Here is a 24,299-nt window from a genome sequence, read left to right on the forward strand (position 1 = left end):
TTAATTTGATTAAATGTTATGTGACTATATCAGTGTCCACCCATCAATATTATTAATTGGCTCAGGGGTTTGAGTGACCAGCTAGGTGTCCTCCCACCGGGAGGTGGTATTGTTCTGGACAAGGGTGTGGACAGAAGGCTCAGGCGCCATCTTTCCCAGCATGAGGTTTACTCGGTGGAAAGGGGGGCTTGAGCGTCATTTTACACAGTCAGTGATATCAGGCCTCGTGGCCAGGTGCAAGGTCTCTTATGAATAGAACATTTCATTACTACAGTGTTCTCATGGCCTTCAATTTATACTATGTTGCGAGTTAGGGGAAATTCAGCAGTTCCTAGGTTAGTCATATCTTTATGGAAAAATACAGTCTTTGTCTATTGTGTTAGATGTGCTGAGCAATTCTGTCATGTAATGTAGTTTTAAAATGAACAAGTTAAATCATGAGGACAAAATGGAGGATTTGAAGAAGTCAGGTTAGGAGGACAAAATGGAGGATTGTCACAATATAAGGTTAAAATGGAGTTAGTACAATAATTCAATACAAGTACAATAAAGATTTTTAATAATCCCACATCAGTCCCCCCTATGAAATGTTAAATTCTAAGAGATAAAAACTTTATTAAGTTAGTATCAGGAAGACGTGTTAACCCAAGGCACAGAAATGACTGGAGTAACGGTTCTCAAAGTCTTCTTAGTTCTTCAGAGGGACATCATAAATAGACAAGCTTACATTACCATATGGACTTGTGTTATCTGGAATATAGGCACAAGTAGTCATGGTGACAGGTAAACGTTGTTGGTTGCAATAGATATAATAAATGCAAATCAAAATATTATTATTATTATTAGCAGTGACGGTTGGGAAAATGGACTCAAACTTTCCTTTTACTGCAAAATCATCTGGTACCCCCCTTGGCACACCTATGGCATCAATATATATATATCAATCAAACTTTCCCTTTAGAGGGGTGCTCCTCTTTATGTTCTGAAGCATGAATGTGGTGTGTCAAGAGTACCTTGTCATGTATTATGTGTATGGACATAATAACCTTGGCTAGGGCGCATTTGCTTATGCATTGTAGTATTAAACCTGTCCCACGCTACATCAGCGTAGGTGGACTCGGATCATTTAGTCAATATTAATATCACCACAAACTCAGGATGGGCAAATAATCCTGAGGGAGCTTGGCGTTTGGATCTCTTTAGCTTCACGAGGTCTCCTTTTGGGGTCCTCGGCTTTCCATCGATGGCAGGTGGTCAGGCATTATTATGGCCATCAAACACCTACTTGCTGGTATCTTTTTATTTAACAAGTCATTTTTTCTTTAGAGTCAAAATCAACAAATGTCACTTCTCATGTTGCAGAGAGAGAGAGTCTTGAATCTGGAACAATGAATCCACTGAGTGATCTCTGCAACTTTCACAATGCACTACTGGGTATATGGTCTTGGTTGTCACATTGATGACCGGCTAGGCTTCTGGCCATTCTGACAAAATGTCTATTATAACTAGTGCATATTTGACCCAGTAGCTCTTTGTCACCTGGATTCTTGAAAGGGATATTGAGAGTTAGCTAGGTGCTTAGGAGTATTTAGAGATCAAAGAGTTCATGAGGGTCTTGGATAGGTATAAAGTTCCATGGGCTCACTGCCCAGTACATGTTTTTGGGTAAACAGAGCTTAAGAGCGTTGGAGTACAGCCCGTCTTCAAGGGTTGCCCCTTTCTGTTTTTCCAGCTTTGTATTTCTTCAGGGTCAGTAGCTGCTTTGTCATTCTTTTAGAAGCTTGAGATCTGTAGGTAGGATCTACATGGTGAGTATAGAAGTTTCTTTAGCGGACACCATTCTGTCCACTTCCCTTGGTGCACTTGTGGCTTGGTTGGCAGCTTTTAGTCAGCTGAGTGGTGCTTCTCATCTTCCAGATTGATCCAAAATAATGTGCTGCACCCAGGGCATGTCTTGAGTCAGTGTAGATATTGGCATGTCTTCCTTCAGGCATTTTGTATGCCACTGAGAAGGCTGTCAATTCAGCGTCTTGAGCAGATGTGAATGAGGAAAGTGAAGATGCTTGACATACCTGATCTTCTGTAGCAACAGCAAATCCAGTATGGTACCTTTCCTCTTTATCCGCAAACAGAGTGGAGTCAGGATCTGGTAAAGCTACTGCATGCTCTGTTGAAAGGTGTCTTGTTTCTTCTTTCATCTGTTCAAAGCAACCATGAGGAGCAGTAGAAGAGGTTTCCTCACCTATTTCTGTGTGAGATTGGGGGGTATTTGTCTTTCTATTCACAGTTCTCTTGCTGACCCCCCTCTGTAGAGATTTGTAAATTGAATGTTCATGTTTTGTTCTAATGAGTCAGGTTCCTTTCATGAGATTTCTGGGGACTTAGTGAAGAAAAAAAAAAACACGAGGGACAGCCACCTCCCTTACTTCCATGGGAATCTGGGTCAGGGTCGCACTATTTCCTTGAGAGTGCCCAAAACAGTTCTTTCAGTGTGGTATTCCCCCCTGGGAAGTGGCGGAAGAGTGGCCAGAGCAACTTTTCTTCAAAATATAATGTTGTCAGGTAGAGGCAGAGTTGTCTATGGGTGGAGGAAATTGGTAAGGAATAAGAAGGGAGGAAGCATATAAAGGATATAGATATGGTGGTGGGGAGATGGAAGAATGAGTAGCGGATAGAGTGAGAGGGAAGAAGGTGGAGTAGGAGGAGGAGAAGGAGGAGTAGAGGAGAAGTAGGAGGAGAGAGGAGAAGGTGGAGTAGAGGGAGGAGTAGGAAGAAGAAGGAGGAGTAAGAGCAGGAAGAAGGAGTAGGAGGAGGAGAAGGTGGAGTAGAGGGAGGAGGAGGAGGAGAGGAGAAGTAGGAGGAGAGAGGAGAAGGTGGAGTAGAGGGAGGAGTAGGAGGAGAAAGTGGAGTAGAGGGAGGAGTAGGAGGAGAAAGTGGAGTAGAGGGAGGAGTAGGAAGAGGAGGGAGGAGTAAGAGCAGGAAGAAGGAGTAGGAGGAGGAGAAGGTGGAGTAGAGGGAGGAGTAGGAGGAGAAAGTGGAGTAGAGGGAGGAGTAGGAGGAGAAAGTGGAGTAGAGGGAGGAGTAGGAAGAGGAGAGAGGAGTAAGAGCAGGAAGAAGGAGTAGGAGGAGGAGAAGGTGGAGTAGAGGGAGGGGCAGTAGGGGAAAGTGGGGGACTGCAGATGAAGGGGAGGGATTGGTGGGAGGAATAAGCGGGGGTGGGCAGGTAAGGGAGCAGACAGGTGATGTAGCAATGGAGGAGACATCAGAAATCAAGACTAGGTAGAAATGCAATGGAGGCTGCAAATAGCCCATGTACAACAACTATTAACTGGCCCTAAGCTTTCCCTAGAGAAAAATAATAAAAGGCTAACATGCTCATCTTGTCTCCACAAGCCTCGAACGTTTCACTCCCATGGGTGGCCCATGATGGCTTGCCCACCACTTCTCCACACGGGGTCTTGTGCCCGCGGAGACAGACGCTATCCCTGACTCTCGTTCTTAATTTAATAATTTATATCTAACATCTCAAAATGTAATTTCTACTTATATCACAAATATACATTATCACAATTTTATGTCTCGTAAATGGGATAAAATTTATTCTACTCTTCACTGATAATGTATTTTTAAAACATACAAAATAGACAAATAACATTGCCTTCTGCAAAATAAATGGAAAAGATAATGGAGATTTTGTTAAGCTTATAAATGGCTATAAGCTTATAAATGGCTATACATTAATTCACATTTCTTGTTCTCCAGTTTCTGGCTGTTGATGACAATGTACAATGTAATAGAGCAGCGGAAAATGCTAGTAGAATGCTTGGTTGCATAGGGAGAGGTATTAGCAGTAGGAAGAGGGAAATGCTCATGCCATTGTACAGAACACTGGTGGGACCTCACTTAGAGTACTGGATACAGTACTGGAGACCATATCTTCAGAAGGATATTGATACCTTAGAGAGAGTTCAAAGAAGGGCTACTAAACTGGTTCATGGATTGCAGGATAAAACTTACCAGGAAAGGTTAAAGGATCTTGACAGGTATAGCTTGGTGAAAAGACGAGACAGGGGAAATATGATAAAAGCATTTTAAATACATAAAGGGAAACAACACAGTAAAAGTGGAGACTATATTTAAAAGAAGGAAAACTACCATAATAATCCCACATCATAAACACACTGCACCCTGCCAGTACTTACCGTAATACTGTGTGTATAGCCGCCGCACTGTCAGTCATTACTGTAATAACCCGAGTATAAACACCCTGCCAGTACTTACCGTAATACTGTGTGTATAGCCGCCGCACTGTCAGTCATTACTGTAATAACCCGAGTATAAACACACTGCACCCTGCCAGTACTTACCGTAATACTGTGTGTATAGCCGCCGCACTGTGAGTGATTACCGTAATACCCTGAGTATAGCCGCATTGCACCCTGTGAGTGTTTACCGTAATACTGTGTGTATATCATCATAGACCAGTAGCTTGTGGCCCTTTCATGGATTGCTCATTCATTGGCTAAGAGTGCCCATTAGCTATTTTTATCATTTTAATTATTATGTTCGACTGGTTTGAGACCAAGAGGTGATTCTAAGAGCAGATTTCTCAAGACGAGTTTGGTTTTTGTATTATTTGAATATGTCCTAGAATGCATAGAACCTGTCTCTGTGGAGGTTGTATTGATTCATTGAGCAACCTGTATTTTAGGAACATCTAATGGGTGGATCTGCAATAAGTCTTTTTTTAAGGCAGGACTTCCTGGGATTAGAAACGTTAAATCGTTACTTTGATACAGTATTACATGACTTGTGTTTAACTTTTGTTTTCTTCTTTGTAAGATTACATTTTTTTTGTAATACAAGTAAAAGAAAGTAAGTGGTAAAGTAGAATAATGTGAGGTCTTATATGATATAAAGGTGAAAGAATTGAAGTATGTGCTGTGGGCATGCCACCCGCCACAAACGAATGAAACAAGAACAGAATATGTTTCGTTTGTGTAGTGGGAGAGCCAGGAGTGAACGGATGGTGCACCGTGATCCGGAATCCATTGGTTCATTTGGTTCCTTCAAAGCAAGAAACCTTATTGGGGGGCAGTTAGGGGTGCCATCTGGGAATGCAATGAGGGACCTCTCCTTCCCCTTAGATGACACTTCTCTATGAAGACATGTTTTTATTACGGCATGGCCTTTATATTCACCTTGGCAAATGGCGATCCCACGTAGCTGTCCTATTGCATTTATTATCACTTATTGCTTATAGCAGCCGTTTGTGGCAAAACCTTACTATGTTGTGGTGCTTGAAGGAGGGAGATGAGCAAAACATGGAGCCAATAAGCTTGTTCATTCGTGACCTCATGTAGACACATAGTGGAAGGATCCAGGAGGAGTTATTTCAATGTGTGTGTGTGTATACATATATATGATTTATATAATACAGCCTCCGTTTATTGACTATTTGGATATTAGCATGTTAAATAGAGTGCAGTAATCGTTAACCTGAGAACTGCAGATGTTAATGACATGACTACATTTCCCATGATCCTTAGCATGTTCACAGAAAAATGTATTTCAGACCTGCAGTGCTGATGGTTACCTGCTTTATGTTCTAGAGGAGCTGTTGCATTGTATTAACCCCTTAAGGACGGATATATTCCGTCATGATTCCCTTTTATTCCAGAAGTTGTATCCTTAAGGGGTTAAAGGGTACTCACTACCACTTATTGTAGTGATTATGGTGCTAAATCTATGGGAGACATCTCTTAGTATTCCACGAATCAGCGTTTTAATTGATCTCGATCTGTTAGATTACATTTACAAGTCACCATTAAAGCCTATGGGAAGTTTTGTAGACAGACTGGAAATCGTATCCAAATGAATGAAATCGAAGCCATTATCGGGATTGTTTGACAAAAACTTATATTCCAGATTTTTGGAGGTTCCCCTTTTTGCAGCTTTTTATGTCTGTGCACAGAGTAAAACGTAATCCGTTCCGTTTGGAGATCTGAATGCTCCCAACTGGTGCCGTTACAGTGGGAATTTCTTGGCGCTATCTTTATAAATAACATACTGTAATAATAATAATATGGTGAGATTTTTGAACACCTGTAAAATTTGTGAAGATTGTATTTTTTATTACCTGTACACACAGAATTACCTGCGTTCTCTTTGGGACTGCACAGCCTGTACTGGATTTGAGCTTGTACATTGCCTATTGCTATTGTCAGTTTAATGGGATTCCCAGAATGCATTCAGATTAATACCCACAATGCCCTGCTTGCTGCATTCATTGAGCGAGTAACGTGTGTGTGAATCTATGTAAATATTTTGTATTCTACTCAATTGTTTGCATACACTTGTTACCAATTTACATATACAATATATTGGCGAACCTTGGGTAATCACAATCAATTCAAGCACTTTACACCCTGTTCCAAATTATTATGCAAATTATATTTTTCTCAAGAGTACAATTCAAATTTTATTGAACAAACCTCTTAATGATAACAGTATTTTTTTTTTAAACATAAACTTACAATGCACTGTTCCAAATTATTACGCACAGTAATAACTTTATATGTTGTAAAGAACTGAAAATTGTCATTTGTTGTGTTTGCAGCATATTTACTGAAATCAAAAGCTATTTCAATCAAGCTTATAACAACATTTTAACTTTTTAAACATTTTAACAGGTCACATTACCTTTTAACATAGGACCCCTTATTTGATAGCAGCTTCACAAGTCTTGCATCCATTGAACTTGTGAGTTTTTGGACAGTTTCTGCTTGAATTTGTTTGCAAGATGTCAGAATAGCCTCCCAGAGCTGCTGTTTGGATGTAAACTGCCTCCCACCCTCATAGATCTTTTGCTTGAGGATGCTCCCAATGTTCTCAATAGGATTGAGGTCAGGGGAGGATGGAGGCCACACCATGACTTTCTGTCCTTTTATCCCCGTAGCAGCCATTGATGCAGAGGTATTCTTTGCAGCCTGAGATGGTGCATTGTCATGCATTAAGATGATTTTATAACGGAAAGCATAGTTCTTCCTTCTGTACCAGGGAAGAAAGTGGTCAGTCAGAAACTCCACATACTTTGCAGAGGTCATCTTTACACCTTCGGTGACCCTAAAGGGGCCGACCAGCTCTCTTCCCATGATTCCGGCCCCAAACATGACTCCACCGCGGCATTGCTGACGTTGCAGCCTTGTTGGAACAGGGTGGCCGTCCACCAACCATCCACTACTCCATCCATCTGGACCATCCAGGGTTGCATACTATGGGACAGGGGGAAGGGGGAGAAGAATACTATGGGACAGGGGGAAGGGGGAGAAGAATACTATGGGACAGGGGGAAGGGGGAGAAGAATACTATGGGACAGGGGGAAGGGGGAGAAGAATACTATGGGACAGGGGGAAGGGGGAGAAGAATACTATGGGACAGGGGGAAGGGGGAGAAGAATACTATGGGACAGGGGGAAGAAAAGAACACCATGGGACAGGGGAGGTGGGGGAGAAAAGAACACTGCGGGAGGGACCACTAAATAAGAAGGGAAGTTTTTCATATAAGATTAATTAAGTCTAATAATAATAAAATTAAAGGAAAACATTTTTAAAATCATTTGGGGAAAAAAATCATTTTCGGCCAATGGCATCATGAATATTCGGTTTCAGCACAGAATTTTCATTTCGGTGCATCCCTAATAGAAACATAGTAATACTAATAATAATCGTGTATGTTGACTACAAAATGACAGTGGAGATTAAATGAGCAATTTTCCATCAGAATGAGTATGTGACCATGTTCCATTGGAGTGTGTGTGGGCATTTGTTTTGATTTTGTTCGTTTTACCTTCTAGGGCACTGCTAGCCAACCTTGCACCCAAATGCGGTCATGCCAGGATATTGCATATTGGAGGCATTAAGTATTCTTTGTATGCTGCTTTTTTCCTCTTAATTGAAAAGGGAATTGGAGACTAGCTATAAATATATTTTTCAATCTTTTTTTCTTCTTTTAATTCATAACTCCAACCAATGACCCGCTTTTATCTTTCTTCTTGTTCTAGCTATGTTGGCAACCTCTCCAGAGATGTGACAGAGGTTCTAATCCTGCAGTTGTTCAGTCAGATTGGTCCTTGTAAAAGCTGCAAAATGATAACTGAGGTATGTTTTGGGATTATTGACATGCAATGTTTTTTCATTGTAAATAGTATAACGTCTCTCTTATACCAGTCTATATTTCCTTCATGTTTTTCCCCATTGAGACCTGATTTATTTATCTTGTCCATGACTTCAAAACGTATCTTCAGATTGTGTACAGAAAATGCACTAAAATAATGGAGAATCTGTTGATTACATTATTTTTTCCTAGTGTCTGTTTTTGTGCTGCATCTCTCTGCTTTGTCATCGTATGAACTACAAGTATGGCCGCTGCACTCGATACCCGTGTATTCTATCCCCATTGCTGGTATGATTCTTATGAGAGTGCATGCAAGCCATTGTGGAAGGAAGTGAGTTAGGGGTTTGTTTACTAAATTGGGAAAATAGGCAAGATAATCACAAATTTACCATCCTCGCAGTCTTGTTGGATATATAACTGCATTTTCGATTTGGATATTTTGACCTTAGTTTCCAGTTCTCCAATAACTCATGTAGTGGCAGCCATTTTTCCAAGTTCTGTTATAGCCTGACATCCAGCTCGTGTGGAGCATCATGGAACCTGTAGCCTTTTGTTTATTTATGTATCTAGAATGTAATTTATTAATGTTCTCTCTTTTCACAGCAAACTGACGCGAGAAGGGTCGGTGCTTCCGTTGGATTTTCTGTGTTGCCGAATGCTAGCAATGATCCCTATTGCTTTGTTGAGTTTTTTGAGCACAGAGATGCTGCCGCTGCCCTGGCAGCAATGAATGGCCGGAAAATAATGGGAAAAGTAAGTTGCGTATCAAGGAGGGTCTTGTTTAATATCTCGAACTGTAATGGTAGAACATTACCTGATGTATGTTTAGTTTATGCCAGAGATCCTGAACCTCCTCTCTAAATCTAGGACCGTGGTTATTAATCATGCTAATGAAGTCCATGGAAAGAGCTTGGTGATCCATGACCCATTCTTTAATCAATTTCTTATGCGATAGAATTTTACAGAAACCTTTCATTAGCCTTACCCAGTGTCACATGGATTTTCCTTTCACTTGGGAACATCATTTGTTGTGGATTTATCCCTAGTACCTGTTAGATAAAATGTACTTGTTTAACTGAGAACGATCTAGTGAAAATAACCTCAGGATTCGGACAACCAGCCCATAGGTCCAGTGGTATAACAGATTCTGTGTGTCTCCATGCCCAGTCACCCTTAGTGGGATGCAGGTTATTTATTAATTTTTTTAAACCCTTTATTTTGCGTTGACAGGTGAAATAAAATAGTATTGGCATACATTTTGGCTTTGGCAGAAGCCTGTCCCATGAGTATAACAGTTTGTACTTTTCGTTAGTTGAACATGCATTCCCAGCGTGGCTCATGAATATGGCAATGATCAGGTTGCCTGTCGCTGTTTACTATCATTTTTGTGTTGTAATTATATTTTATTATTAGGTGTGCAATGTTTAAGAAAAAACATTCAAATAAAACAGTGAAAATGAAACACAAAAGGCTCAATTATTCCATGAAACGCTTGTTATTCGTACTCCTACATAATGTGATATGCTTGCCCTTGGGTGTGGGTATATGTATGGCAGGCAGTAATTTTAAGCCACCGGGGCGGACTCCTCATATTGCTCCCCCAGTTCCCTGACCTTGGTGAAGGTGGTGGTGGTGGTATTTCGGACCTGAGATAATTATCTTGGAATTTCGTGTGTACTAGGGTCATGCTAGGCAGGTCTCGACTGGCCCATTTTTGCGACAGAGCCCTTCTCGCTGCTAGATATATCATATCCCTCCGTGGGTCTAGATAGCAGACACCCCCATAGGTCCAGTGTCCGCTTCCTCTGCAATACCCGGGAGCCTAGGGATACCACTTTGCTCCAAAAGGTCTGTACATTTGGGCACTGCCACCAAATGTGTATAAAGCTGCCCTTGTTGCCGCACAAGTGCCAGCATGTGTCTGTGTTGCTTAATTTCATGTGGTATTGTTTTACCGGTGTTGTGTACCACCTAAAGAGTGTCTTATAACATTGCTCCTGGAGTGTGGGATGCAGTTTATTTTAAACTCTTGGCATGCCAAATTAAAGGGACACTATAGTCACCAGAACAGCTACAGCTTAATGTATCTGTTCTGGGGAGTAGAATCCTTTTTTTTTTTTTTGCAGTAAACACTGTCTTTTCAGAGAACATGCAGTGTTTACATTACAGCCTAGTGATTCGTAGGTGTTCGTACAGTAACCCCCAAAAGAAAACCGTCCGTGGACTCATTTTTGGTGGAAATGTTGACCTAGCCGGTCAAAACTTTACCCGAATGGCAATTCTGTTCTACCAAAGGGATCTGAGCACTATTTAGACAACTCGGGTGCTGAGACCCAAGCTATTCAGGAGTATGACTGTTGTGGGGTTCCTGTATAATTCTGATGTGTTTTTGGGGTGTTTTGCATGATTCTGTATTATTTCCTGTGACTGGGGGATTATTGAGTTATTCTGCTTTGGACTCCATTATCTCTCAGACACAGAGGCGCCTGGGAGGGACTTGTACATTTCTCTGTGGAGACCGCATGCTGGGGGTCTGTACATAAAAAGCAGAGTGTGACTCCCAGAATTATGAGTTGTCTAGTTGCTGGGGGGGGGAAGGGCTTTAATTACTACAGCGCTGCTTACAACTTCGAGCAAGGAACAGCGGAGATACCTAGTCGTGGTATTGGAGCTTCGCTACAGTAATGTTTTTCTCACTTTTGTGTTTTGCTCCAGTGTAAGCAAAGCTACCTTTCTGATCATCCACGTGCAGAATGAGTGCAAGGCATGGTTTTCAGTCCATCAGTCCATTCATGCACAATGTTTAGAAGTTCAAACTGTGCCACCTCCCCTCCTGCTATAATGCATAATATAAATACCCTCCTTCGGAAATCCTGCTTCTGCTAACCTCATGGAGGCCGTCTGCAGCTGCGTGCTACCTCCTCCCACTCCTGAAAGAGACTTCACTGCTCCAAACAGGGCTTATGATTCGGGGACATTGTTCAATACAATGATGGCAGCTACGAATTTTCTAAGTGACTGTTTGACATGCAGTCCAGTCAGGGAGAGAAGAATGCATGCAAAATGCGCCCTTAACTTTAATAGCTCTGGACTTCGTAAAATGCCCAAACCCGGGAGGGTTAATATTTACAAATAGCCAAATGAACCATGATTGGAGCTCCATAATTTGTGTTATGGGGCTTGCTATCGGTCTCCATGATGGAGGATATCCATAATTTGTGTTATGGGGCTTGCTGTTGGTCTCCATGATGGAAGGGCTCCATAATTTGTGTTATGGGGCTTGCTATTGGTCTCCATGATGGAGGGGCTCCATAATTTGTGTTATGGGGCTTGCTATTGGTCTCCATGATGGAGGATATCCATAATTTGTGTTATGGGGCTTGCTATTGGTCTCCATGATGGAGGATATCCATAATTTGTGTTATGGGGCTTGCTATTGGTCTCCATGATGGAGGGGCTCCATAATTTGTGTTATGGGGCTTGCTATTGGTCTCCATTTTATTTCCTGCTGAAATGCTTCTCTTGATGTAGATGAATACTTTTGCATTGCTGTAAAACGGTTTATTTATTTTTTTCTTCACAGGAGGTCAAAGTTAACTGGGCAACTACACCAAGTAGCCAGAAAAAAGACACTTCCAGTAAGTATTCTTTCTTATTGACGTTTTAGTGGTAACTCATCTTCCGCTAGCCTTCGTGACCTAAACCCTACACTGCCGTGCTCAGCTCGGGTAGAGAGCTTCTGGCTCTTCTTAGGTGCCCGGCTGACCCCAGGTAAGAAGTCAAACCTTTCTAAACGGACTCCTTACAATGGAGCACTACTTTAAAGGAAGGATTTTAGGTAGTGCCATTTCACACACATCTTATTTTGCATAGTGAGTATAAATTCCTAGCATGGGCTTTGCCCAATTGTCAAAATATTTTAGTGCATTATATTTTGAACCCATTTAAATATACAAATTTAATATAAAAATATGTACTCGCCTTCAATCTTTCAGCAGTCAAGAGAGGCTTCTCTCGCTAGGGAGATCAGGATTAGTACCACTATCATCGCTTTAACCCCTTAAGGACCAAACTTCTGGAATAAAAGGGAATCATGACATGTCACACATGTCATGTGTCCTTAAGGGGTTAAACATGGCTTTATTCACACGATGGTGAGCTGGGCTTTGTACAGTGATTGGCAGCTGAGAGTAATCCAGGCAAGTCACTCACAGCTTAAATGGAAACTTGCTGTGTCTGCTTATATATTTTGTGATTTTTACTGCAGTTATTAGCCACTCAGGGCTGTGAGTAATGATCACTGCAAAGCTATGGTGGAGCTTTGAGTCGGTTTTGTGACTGTTGAAACGACATAAAAAGGTTAAAGGAACACTATAGTCACCCAGACCACTTCAGCTCAATGCAGTGGTCTGGGTGCCATGTCCCTCAGGTTTTAACCCTTCACATGTAAACATAACCGTTTCAGAGAAACTGCAATGTTTACATTTGGGGTTAATCCAGCCTCTAGTGGCTGTCTTCCTCACAGCCTCTTGAGGTGCATCTGCGACGCTGGAGGCGAATTTCGCCTCCATCGCGCAGAGCGTCCATAGGAAAGCATTGAGAAATGCTTTCCTATAGACACTTTGAATGCGCGCATGGCATTTGGCTCCAGTGGCGTCGGACAGGGAGGAGAGGTCACCAGCGCCGAGGGAGCCTGGCGCTGGATTAAGGTAAGTGGGTGGGGGGGGCACCCTCGTGGCACTATAGTGTCCCTTTAAATGCCTAGCACACATGTCACCACCAGTAGATTGAAATCTCAAAGGCTTTGTCTGAACATGTTGCCAAAATGTGAACGCAGTCACTAAACGACAACTCTGAGTAAGGTAAAATGTGGGTTTTCTGGAGACTGCTCTACTTTAGCTCTTTGGGTAGAAATGGGGTCCGCTCATTCGATTTAACCATTTATTGCCAGCTGGGACATTATATGCTATAAGCCATTCCTTGTGTAACCTCTAATCTGAGATGGCTTCATACCGAATCGTTATGAATATACTTTTCACTTGTGGTTGAAGGCGAGATATTGGTCAATTTATTTATCTTTGTAGTAATTGATTGTGCAAAAAAAATCCAACAAATGATCTTCTTTTCCAAAATCTATATGTATGATTTACACAAGTTGCTGAATGACTTTGTTGTTTTGCTGCTTTAAATAAGACAAAATATTTTCTTACAGACCACTTTCATGTGTTTGTTGGGGATTTGAGTCCCGAAATCACAACAGAAGACATTAAATCTGCTTTTGCTCCTTTTGGTAAAATATCGTAAGTATCGATTTCTTTCTGGTTTGTAGCATCGATTGCTGCCTGTGTCGGCTTTCACTAAAGTCTCGTATATATTTCTATTCCAAGAATCCGATAGATAGATAGATAGATAGACATCTTCTTGTTCTGTTAGTCCATATTGACTTGTTTTTATGCAGATTATGTTAATGTTGCTTTTTGTTTAAAATAATTTTCAAGTCATATCTTTAAATTCCACAAGTTTTCCTTTCTGTGGCAGACACCCATATTAAGGAGCTGTGTTGTGTGATGTTAGTTTGAAGTAAATCCGTTTAATGTACATCTTGGTTTATTATACATTTGTGTGACAAACCACTAACTTAAATCTTGGCCTAAGCTGCTTCTGGCAAATACATTGTATTCATTCCAACCCATGATGCATCTCTCAATCTTTGAATTTCCAAATGCAAACTCTGTGTGATTCCTTTTTTTTGTTTTTCCTTTCTAGCCTCTAGTTCTATTTTGTTTGGTTTTTTTTTGGGGGGGGGGAGGGGGGGGGGTTTATTGCCTTTTTGCTAACTGCTTCCATTGCTTCATGCTTGAAGTGTTACAGCCCAAACGTTGTGCTTTCTCTGCCTTGATGTTCAGCCAGAGGCTTAGCATAATGGGCTTCTTCTTCACTACAGTGACCTCATCATAAACCGTCATCTGGTCAACATTCTATATCGGCCAACAATAATATCCTTTAACTTTCTCACTTTGGAAATGTCCCAAATGTATAGAATAATGTGCCCCGAGTAATAATCTAGCCAGGGGCGTGTGCAGTGCCCCTCGGATTACTGCTAGGCGTGGATACCTGCGCCTCCTCCACCCACATGTGTACCCCATTTCCATTCTATTGTTATGAATACATATGGAAGTGTTTTTTCTTTCACTTTTGCTGTCTCTGAATACCGGTAAGTAACTCTGTTTTTACATTTTGAAACGGTTACGGCATATCGATTCTTGCTTTTTTCTATGTACCTGAAGACGTGCAGTCTCTTCTAGGTCCACCTCACCATTAAAAATAGCATTCTGATTATTTTGCAGAAATGCTCATAAGAATGGACAGGATGTTGAAGGCTAACTGCAAGGAACTGTGCACACTGGAACTCAGTTGTAGAGTGTTTTTCTCATTTCTATTTTATTATTTGATATATTTCTATTTTTAGTATTTACATTTTAACCTTCTCTATTCAGTGCAGTTCTTATATCAGATCATTTTTTTTGTAAACCTTAACTCACTAAAACCAAAATCTCCATTTCTGTGTAAGTTTTTGTTGTTTTGTACTGGCGTGCTTTAGTATTGTTGTTAGTCTCATTCTCCTTTCTTAAATTTCTGAAAATGTCAATTTTTCAAAATTTACAGCTGCCCAAACTCCAAAATGGTGATAAAGAATTGACCAAGAAAAATAAAGAAATCTGTTAACAGGCCATGTATGCCTTTTTAATTCCTATTTTTTTCCTCTTTTTCAATTTTTATATTTGATATATTATGTATCAGTAGGGAAAGGACATTGCTGATAGAGTGCGTGCATGGTGAGCTTAGGAAGAGGATTTCTAGATAACTGTGCAAGGACCCTTGTAGTTTCTAGAATAGACAGTAAACATTGATTTTCATTGTTGTAGTTTTTAAAAAGTGTAGCGTAACAGCTAGGTTGCATGTTTATCCCATGTTTAATTTTAGAATTTTGTTTAAATGTAATATTATTGTATCTTTTGGAATTTGAGGAGCTGCTTGAGGGAGTTGTCAGCCTTAGTGTTTAGTGTGAGGGATAAATGGAAACTGTAAAAACCAGAGGAAAAGAGCATTATCTTCACGATACAGTGTGTGTGGTTCCTTTTTGTTTTATTTTTGGATTCTGCATTTTTTCGCCCCTATGCTCTCTTTATCCCACTCTGTTTCTCTCCCACAGCGATGCACGGGTGGTGAAAGACATGGCTACAGGGAAGTCCAAAGGTTATGGCTTTGTGTCATTCTACAATAAACTGGTAAGTGAGCCGCTTATTCTGTTCTCTCAGTCCAGTATTTCCGCTGTATTTCTTTCATTTAAACCACTTTTCCTGGGCTTTTTTTCTTTCATTATTTTTCTCTTCTAATGATGAAAATATATATTACGTGTGGACAATACCCACTATCTGTCAGTACTGACTAATTACAAGCATCCTGAGTAGAGGAGCTAAATCCAGAACATGGTGCGACTTGCCTCGGCCTTCCATTGGCGGATTTGAAGTGGATTTAGGTGTACCTTGCCTTGCAGTCATTTAAAAGTTAAATCCCACCGTAGGTATTAAAATACTCAACTTTTCCGTTGAGAATGCAAGTTCCCAAACTGGCAGTGAAATGTGAAGAATAATGCTTGTACGTGGCTAGAACGGCACACTGTAAATTCGCTGCCCCTGTATAACCAAGGTGCAGGATGCAATTTCTCAGAAGCAGAGTGTTGTTTCAAATTTAGTTTTTCTTGTCTACAATTTAACCTTCCATCTACACAGGCGACCAAGTTTAATTTTACAAACATAATTCCCTTTATAAGTAAAAAGTACTTTATTCCACAAAACTAGTGGAGGAATGCACTGGCGGATTCAGGGGGGGCGGCCCCCGAGGCTCTCCCCTGACGGCTAATGCAGTGTGCCCTGCAATGTGCCCTCACAGACCAGAGGGGAGATCAGAGATCTCCATCCACGGTCCATAGGCACTTTGCTGGCAGAGAACGAAGGGAGAGAGGTCCCGGGAGCTCAGCCTGTAGCTCCTCCGGGTCCTTCTTTTGCAAGCACGGAGCATTGCCGCGGTTATCTTGCGAGAGTGAACTTTAGCCCTGGAGAGCTGCAGGCTAGAGTTCACTCTCACCACTGCGACCACCAGGGATTCCCCACGGACCACCAGGGATCGATACATTTCACCCCTCCTCCCTCAGTAAAGGTAAGAAGGGAGGGGGGGGGGACATAAATTTATTTTTATTTAAAAAAAAAAAAAATTATATATATAATATAATAAAGGAAACACAAAAATAACACATCCTAGATCTGAATGAATTAAATAATCTTCTTAAATACTTTGTTCTTTACATAGTTAAATGTGCTGACAACAAAATCGCACAAAAATAAAAAAAATGGAAATCAAATTTTTCAACCCATGGAGATCTGGATTTGGAGTCACACTCAAAATTAAAGTGGAAAAACACACTACAGGCTGATCCAACTTTGATGTAATGTCCTTAAAACAAGTCAAAATGAGGCTCAGTAGTGTGTGTGGCCTCCACGTGCCTGTATGACCTCCCTACAACGCCTGTGCATTCTCCTGATGAGGTGGCGGATGGTCTCCTGAGGGATCTCCTCCCAGACCTGGACTAAAGCATCTGCCAACTCCTAGACAGTCTGTAGTGCAACGTGACGTTGGTGGATGGAGCGAGACATGATGTCCCAGATGTGCTCAATTGGATTAAGGTCTGGGGAACGGGCGGGCCAGTCCATAGCATCAATGCCTTCATCTTGCAGGAACTGCTAACACACTCCAGTCACATGAGGTCTAGCATTGTCTTGCATTAGAAGGAACCCAGGGCCAACCGCACCTGCATATGGTCTCACAAGGGGTCTGAGGATCTCATCTCGATACCTAATGGCAGTCAGGCTACCTATGGCGAGCACATGGAGGGCTGTGCGGACCCTCAAAGAAATGCCACCCCACACCATTACTGACCCACTGCCAAACCGGTCATGCTGGAGGATATTGCAGGCAGCAGAACGTTCTCCACGGCGCCTCCAGACTCTGTCACATCTGTCACATGTGCTCAATGTGAACCTGCTTTCATCTGTGAAGAGCACAGGGCGCCAGTGGCAAATTTGCCAATCTTGGTGTTCTCTGGCAAATGCCAAACGTCCTGCACGGTGTTGGGCTGTAAGCACAACCCCCACCTGTGGACGTCGGACTCCTCATGGAGTCTGTTTCTGACCGTTTGAGCAGCCACAAGCACATTTGTGGCCTGCTGGAGGTCATTTTGCAGGGCCTCCTTGCTGCTGGGTTGTTGCCCTCCTATGGCCTCCTCCACGTCTCCTGATGTACTGGCCTGTCTCCTGGTAGCGCCTCCATGCTCTGGACACTACGCTGACAGACACAGCCAACCTTCTTGCCACAGCTCGCATTGATGTGCCATCCTGGATGAGATGCACTACCTGAGCCACTTGTGTGGGTTGTAGACTCCGACTCATGCTACCACTAGAGTGAAATTACCGTCAGCATTCAATAGTGACCAAAACATCAGCCAGGAAGCATGGGAACTGAGAAGTTATCTGTGGTCACCACCTGCAGAACCACTCCTTTATTGGGGGTGTCTTGCTAATTGCCTATAATTTCCACCTGTTGTCTATCCCATTTGCACAACAGCATGTGAAACTGATTGTCACTCAGTGTTGCTTCCTAAGTGGACAGTTTGATTTCACAGAAGTGTGATTGACTTGGAGTTACATTGTGTTGTTTAAGTGTTCCCTTTATTTTTTTTTATTTTATTTTTTAGCAGTGTGTATATATATGTGAATATGTTTGGGGGGGGGGGGCAGTGTGTGAAGGCAGCGTGTGTATGGGGGGTGCAATGTGCACACACTGCCCCCCCAAACATTGCCACACACACACCATTCACACATTGCCCTCCACACACGCACTGCCCGCCCATACACACCCTACCCCCACACACCATACACATCACACATACACTGCCCCACACACACACACTGCCCCCATACACACATTGACACACACACATACACAGCCCCCATACACACCCTACACATTCACACACTACACCCCCCCCCACACACAGTGAACCTTTCATACACACTGCACCCCCCCGCACATTGCAGCACTCACTTACACCACTGCTCCTATGCCCTACTAAAGCCCCATATCCCAGCAGACCCCAGGTAAGTTGTCAAACTGTTCTTAAACGGTTTGGTTTGACTACTTACTCTGGGAGGAGGTCCCGGCACTCCTGGCACCATAACCACTGCACAAAGCTGTAGTGGTTATTGTGCATGGATTATTTCTTTAAATAATCTACAAGTGCCCCTCCCAATATCAGGCCACTGGAGGAAGAGTACTGGTCCTTTTGATAGAAGCTGGAAACAAAAAAACAGATAAAATTCAAATGCAGTCTCCTGATTCACCAGGACATCTTTCCCTCTAAGGGACACACTGAAGCAAAATTCTCAGTGGGATAAGCTACCCCACTTGTAAAGTTTGTACAAACATATACCTTGTGTATCAGGAAACACAGAAATAAAGGTAAAAAAGTAAGACTGATTTACCCTAATAAATGATTGCACGTAGAGCTGGACTCCTCCAGGTCCTCAAATATAGACAATACACATAGCAAAAGCAGGTAACTAAAACATAGGGCAATATTGCCATGTATGGATTATGTAAAGTTTGTAAATGCACACTCACAAACCCAGATTGATTGAGGAATATCCTCGTATCAGAATTGCAGTATATAGGAGAGAAAGTAACAAAGTGATAGTGACCATAAAAACCTTTAATAAATAAAAGCAATAAATGGGCACATCATAAGATGGTAACTCGATGTCGGCAAACAGGAACTCCCTCAGAGATGATGTTAAACTGATAGGGTCCTTCACACAGCATCAAGTAATAAAAACAAAATAACAATAAAAACATTAAAGCCCTATAGTGTTCGTGTTATTTGAGTTTCTTTTATTGTTATTTTGTTCGTATCAGAATCCTATATGCTGCTATTCTGATACGAGGATATTCTTCAATGTGAGTGTGCATTTACAAACTTTATATAATTCCATACACGGCAATATTGCCCTATGATTTTCTCTCTATTTTTCTCATTGTACTTACCTGCTTTTGGTATATGTATTAATAATGTAGGTAGTCACTATAAGAAAACCACTCACATTTAATAGAGCTATTTAGAGCTCTGGACGGTACAATCCCTGTCTAAGTATATATGGTGGTTGGAATAGTGTTGATCCTCCAGATGCCAATGCAGATATATGTAGTATAAGGATATATGGTGTCAGACTGGGTGCCACTTAGAGGCTGAGCGTGTCAGCGGGCGTAGCCTATCACAAGCTCCTCATGTGATAAAGATTCAATACCTTGCCCAAAGTCTCATTAAAGGAACATTCCTGGCCCCTGAAGCCCTTTAGCTTTCGTGTGAAGAGTGTGTCCTTATGGACAATGAAAGAAAAAGAGGGATTTTAAAGGATGCAGACAGTATGTAGATAATTAAAAACCACTCTCATTTAATGCACTAATTCAGCCTAGTGCAGCAAAGGCAAAGGGATTCTGGGAAGTACAATACAACAGGATGAAAGAGAGGGCTTACACAGGAAGGGAACGGTTTGTAGATATTTGTCCAATGAAAAAAATCATCTTGTGTATATCTACTAAAAAGGGCTGTTTTTTTTATTGGTATTTTGGCCGTAGAGTGTCCCTTTCAGGTGATTTAAGAAAGTTGCACAAGTAATTTTGTTCTAATTTTCATGTTGCACAAGTGTGTCTGGGTGTCGTTATAGAGGTTGCAAAGTGGTGGGGGGGCCTGACCGCAGAGCTGAGAGGTAGCTTGCCTCAGCAGCTCTGGCTAAAGCTACTAAAATGACGTCAAAACTGCAAACAAGGGCCACACCAGGCTGCACACTTAGATACCCTCCAGGCGACGCTTTAATCGGCCGACACCCTGGCAAGGCCTCTACCAGCATGGCGAGCGCAGGAGGGATGGCCGCTCTTCCGCCACCAAGAACGTCCAGAAACTCGACCCAGAGCCCTTGTTTTCCCACCACCATATGGCCTGGCTGGGCTTATTCCGGACCACCCCCACACGGTCCCCTTGACAAGCTGCTCTCAAGCGACACAACCACGAAGTCCGGAGGACACGAATGTGGCCTACAAAATGGCGGATGGCCCACACACCGCAGCCATGTGCAGAGCCAGAAAGGAACGATAAAATAGTGAGTATATAGGGGTTAAAATACAATAAAAAGAGGGTGCTACTATCACCTATGTGGGTCACTCCACAACACATAAATAAGTGCAAATGTAGTAATAATATAAATGGTGAGAGCACACACAAACAAGTTTTAGGTATATTACCCTTCGTCAAATAAATTCCTGTAAAGACAAAACAGGAAAAACGACCATAGGGTAAAAACGTATAAAAAGTTTTAAAATGGTGAATTATACATTTTTACCCTATGATAGTTTTTCCTGTTTTGTCTTTACAGGAATTTATTTGACGAAGGGTAATATACCTAAAGATTGTTTGTGTGTGTGTGCTCTCACCATTTATATTATTATTACAGGGCCAGAAAGGAAACTGAGCTGCGACTCAACAGCATCTTCGGCTCATTCTGGGAGAAGCTGGAGGCTCTCAAGAGGCCTCCGATACTGGAGATACCGCCCGACGGCACAACACAGGGCCCGACAACGGCAGTCAAAGAGAGGAACACCGCAATCCCCCCAGACTCCACTCCTGAGACGGGCAAGAACCGGAGACTGGCCGTCCCGAAAGCAGAGGCCTGTAGCCCCACTGAGAGCAGACGCTGCCCGAAAAAGGCCGTCAAGGGGACATCTGCGAGCAAGCAAGTATTGCCTACACGCAATGACCCAGCACAGGCCTCGGAGGGGCACAACCCACCTAGACCGACCGAGAAGACGGCGGAGCACGAGGCCTAACATGGCGGCAGCAGCAGATCGACCACACTGGAACAGGGGCAGCCCGTGACTACACCAAACAGAGGGACTCGCAATCAGGAGCTCCACACTGGGACTATTCTCCCCTGCAATCCTAGGCCACCGAAAGCGAGGCACAGACCACCACACCAGGAAGACACTGGGACCCCGCAGGGAATCTGCTGACTGCCATAACACATGGACAGCTGCTTCTCACATGAGCACTCACAATTCACGGTCTTAGGGGACCACCACACACATCTGCAGCTCCATTGCCGTCTCCAAGCCTGCTCCACTTATCTACACTCACTAGGCCTCAGACACTAGAAAACTACACTTACCACCCAGAGTGTCTGTGGGGGGCACCACTACTACTTTTCCTACGACAATCAACTACACCCTAACGCAAGACACCACATACCCATAAACTTCATCCCACCGTCAGATCACATAACCTATACACGCGCACACTAAGATATCGAACCGCTGACACCCAGACATATGCTTGCATATCTTTTATTTTTATCAAACTCTGATGTTCTAGCCTTTAACACTTAGTCTATCATTGGTACCAGCTACTGTTACTCTTCTCTTGTACTTAAAAATGTGCCTGTTATCTCTAATGCTCCTACTGTTATGCATGACAGTATGCTTGAGGACTGCTGTTGGGGCACCACAAGCTTGTATGTTATTACCATTATGCACAACAACAATATAAAATAAATTTAAAAAAAAACATGTTTCATCTTTGTCCAGCTCCATAGTACCTGCTTTTATGCCATGATAGACACTTGTAGTGCTAAGATTCGATTAATTTGTTTGGGCTGACATATTGCTATATTTTTTTTTTGCATTTTTTTGTTGACTCCCACCTAATCTGAATCTGAAAAATTGTTGGTGTCATTTGTTTTCAAGGATGCAGAGAATGCCATTGTACATATGGGAGGACAATGGCTAGGAGGACGACAGATTCGAACAAACTGGGCAACACGAAAACCACCTGCACCAAAAAGCACCCAAGAAAGTAAGCTCGTAATCTGGGAGCAGAAAACTGGGGATATTGACAGCAAGAGAGCCGGACACTGTGATGGTATATGTTAATCCCTAGGAATTGTGTATTGCAAAACATGTGGGGACACCACTATTAGACAAACACAACACTAATCTAATAAGACTGAAACCACTCAGAAACTGCTGCATATTGACCTGTACCCTTTCATTTTATTGGTATATATATCTATTCCTCAGGTACCACGAAACAGTTAAGGTTTGAAGATGTCGTCAATCAGTCCAGCCCTAAAAACTGCACTGTGTATTGTGGTGGGATTGGCTCAGGGTTAACAGGTGAGTGTTTTGTGTGTTGATCCAGAATAGTGATAAAGTTTAATGCACGGCATCGGACTGTCTGTCCGTACTTTGTTTGTTTTACTGATAATTACACCATTACACAGCTGCATCCTCGTGCACTTAGTGTGTTACTTTGGAAATCTTAAATACTGTGCTTGCAGCACTTACATGCACTTCCTGCACAGTTCCTGCATATTTAGTTTTGAGCTCCTTGGCATTAACAGGAAGTGAGTGCTCACTCCATACAATGACTTGAATCCTAGACTGCACCAAATTCTGTCACATGGCAAGATATGGTGTTGGGATGCCCAGGGATCTAGCACAAAATAAGGAAAGCGAAGGGTTTAAAAGTGAAGTATTCAGGGACTGTTCCCTAGCACCGTGACTCAAGGGTGAGCTGCAATATTACTATAAGCTGGATAGTGTCCCTTTATATAAACTCTAATGTTCTTCTGTTTATCAGAAGGAAAATTTCAGGGAGAAAAATGTACTCCTTATTCGGCATACAAAGCTTTAGTATTATATATCTGATCACTTACACACAGAGGGAGCTGAATTTAGACTGCACAGTTTGTCAATGTGCAGGAGGCTTACCGACTTCACCTTCTATTTTTATTTTTGCGTGACATACGACATTGTGATTGGTTACATATCATGCCCCCTGATTATAAACTAAAGTGTGTGTGCCATATGAGTAGCCAACATGTTGGGCCCGTAGTGTCCCTATCTCTATTTGATTTATAATGAGAAAAGATTGGGACGTAAACAGAAAACCACAGTGTATACATACTACAAAGCGTGCGGGTGGAGGCTGATTAGCGTATACATACTACAAAGCGTGCGGGTGGAGGCTGATTAGCGTATACATACTACAAAGCGTGCGGGTGGAGGCTGATTAGTGTATACATACTACAAAGCGTGCGGGTGGAGGCTGATTAGCGTATACATACTACAAAGCGTGCGAGTGGAGGCTGATTAGCGTATACATACTACAAAGCGTGCGGGTGGAGGCTGATTAGCGTATACATACTACAAAGCGTGCGAGTGGAGGCTGATTAGCGTATACATACTACAAAGCGTGCGGGTGGAGGCTGATTAGCGTATACATACTACAAAGCGTGCGGGTGGAGGCTGATTAGCGTATACATACTACAAAGCGTGCGGGTGGAGGCTGATTAGTGTATACATACTACAAAGCGTGCGGGTGGAGGCTGATTAGCGTATACATACTACAAAGCGTGCGGGTGGAGGCTGATTAGCGTATACATACTACAAAGCGTGCGGGTGGAGGCTGATTAGCGTATACATACTACAAAGCGTGCGAGTGGAGGCTGATTAGCGTATACATACTACAAAGCGTGCGGGTGGAGGCTGATTAGCGTATACATACTACAAAGCGTGCGGGTGGAGGCTGATTAGCGTATACATACTACAAAGCGTGCGGGTGGAGGCTGATTAGCGTATACATACTACAAAGCGTGCGAGTGGAGGCTGATTAGCGTATACATACTACAAAGCGTGCGGGTGGAGGCTGATTAGCGTATACATACTACAAAGCATGCGGGTGGAGGCTGATTAGTGTATACATACTACAAAGCGTGCGGGTGGAGGCTGATTAGCGTATACATACTACAAAGCGTGCGGGTGGAGGCTGATTAGCGTATACATACTACAAAGCGTGCGAGTGGAGGCTGATTAGCGTATACATACTACAAAGCGTGCGGGTGGAGGCTGATTAGCGTATACATACTACAAAGCGTGCGGGTGGAGGCTGATTAGCGTATACA

General features: G+C 42.5%; 1 protein-coding gene across 3 annotated transcripts in view; it reads left to right on the forward strand.

Moving 5' to 3' along the window:
• The window catches only part of TIAL1 (TIA1 cytotoxic granule associated RNA binding protein like 1), a 43,888-nt gene that overhangs the window by 1,825 nt on the left and 17,764 nt on the right, over positions 1 to 24,299 (forward strand). For 2 of the 3 annotated variants that reach the window (XM_063434988.1, XM_063434989.1), the window contains exons 2-8: positions 8,063 to 8,159; positions 8,779 to 8,928; positions 11,759 to 11,813; positions 13,388 to 13,475; positions 15,389 to 15,464; positions 22,081 to 22,189; positions 22,414 to 22,509. In XM_063434988.1, coding sequence (XP_063291058.1) covers positions 8,063 to 8,159; positions 8,779 to 8,928; positions 11,759 to 11,813; positions 13,388 to 13,475; positions 15,389 to 15,464; positions 22,081 to 22,189; positions 22,414 to 22,509 — 671 coding nt within the window. Of the gene's footprint in view, positions 1 to 8,062; positions 8,160 to 8,778; positions 8,929 to 11,758; positions 11,814 to 13,387; positions 13,476 to 15,388; positions 15,465 to 22,080; positions 22,256 to 22,413; positions 22,510 to 24,299 lie in introns of all 3 variants that reach the window. The other variant, XM_063434987.1, reaches the window with a different exon arrangement.

This window comes from Pelobates fuscus, chromosome 10 (assembly GCF_036172605.1).
Source record: "Pelobates fuscus isolate aPelFus1 chromosome 10, aPelFus1.pri, whole genome shotgun sequence".
Taxonomy (NCBI): domain Eukaryota; kingdom Metazoa; phylum Chordata; class Amphibia; order Anura; family Pelobatidae; genus Pelobates; species Pelobates fuscus.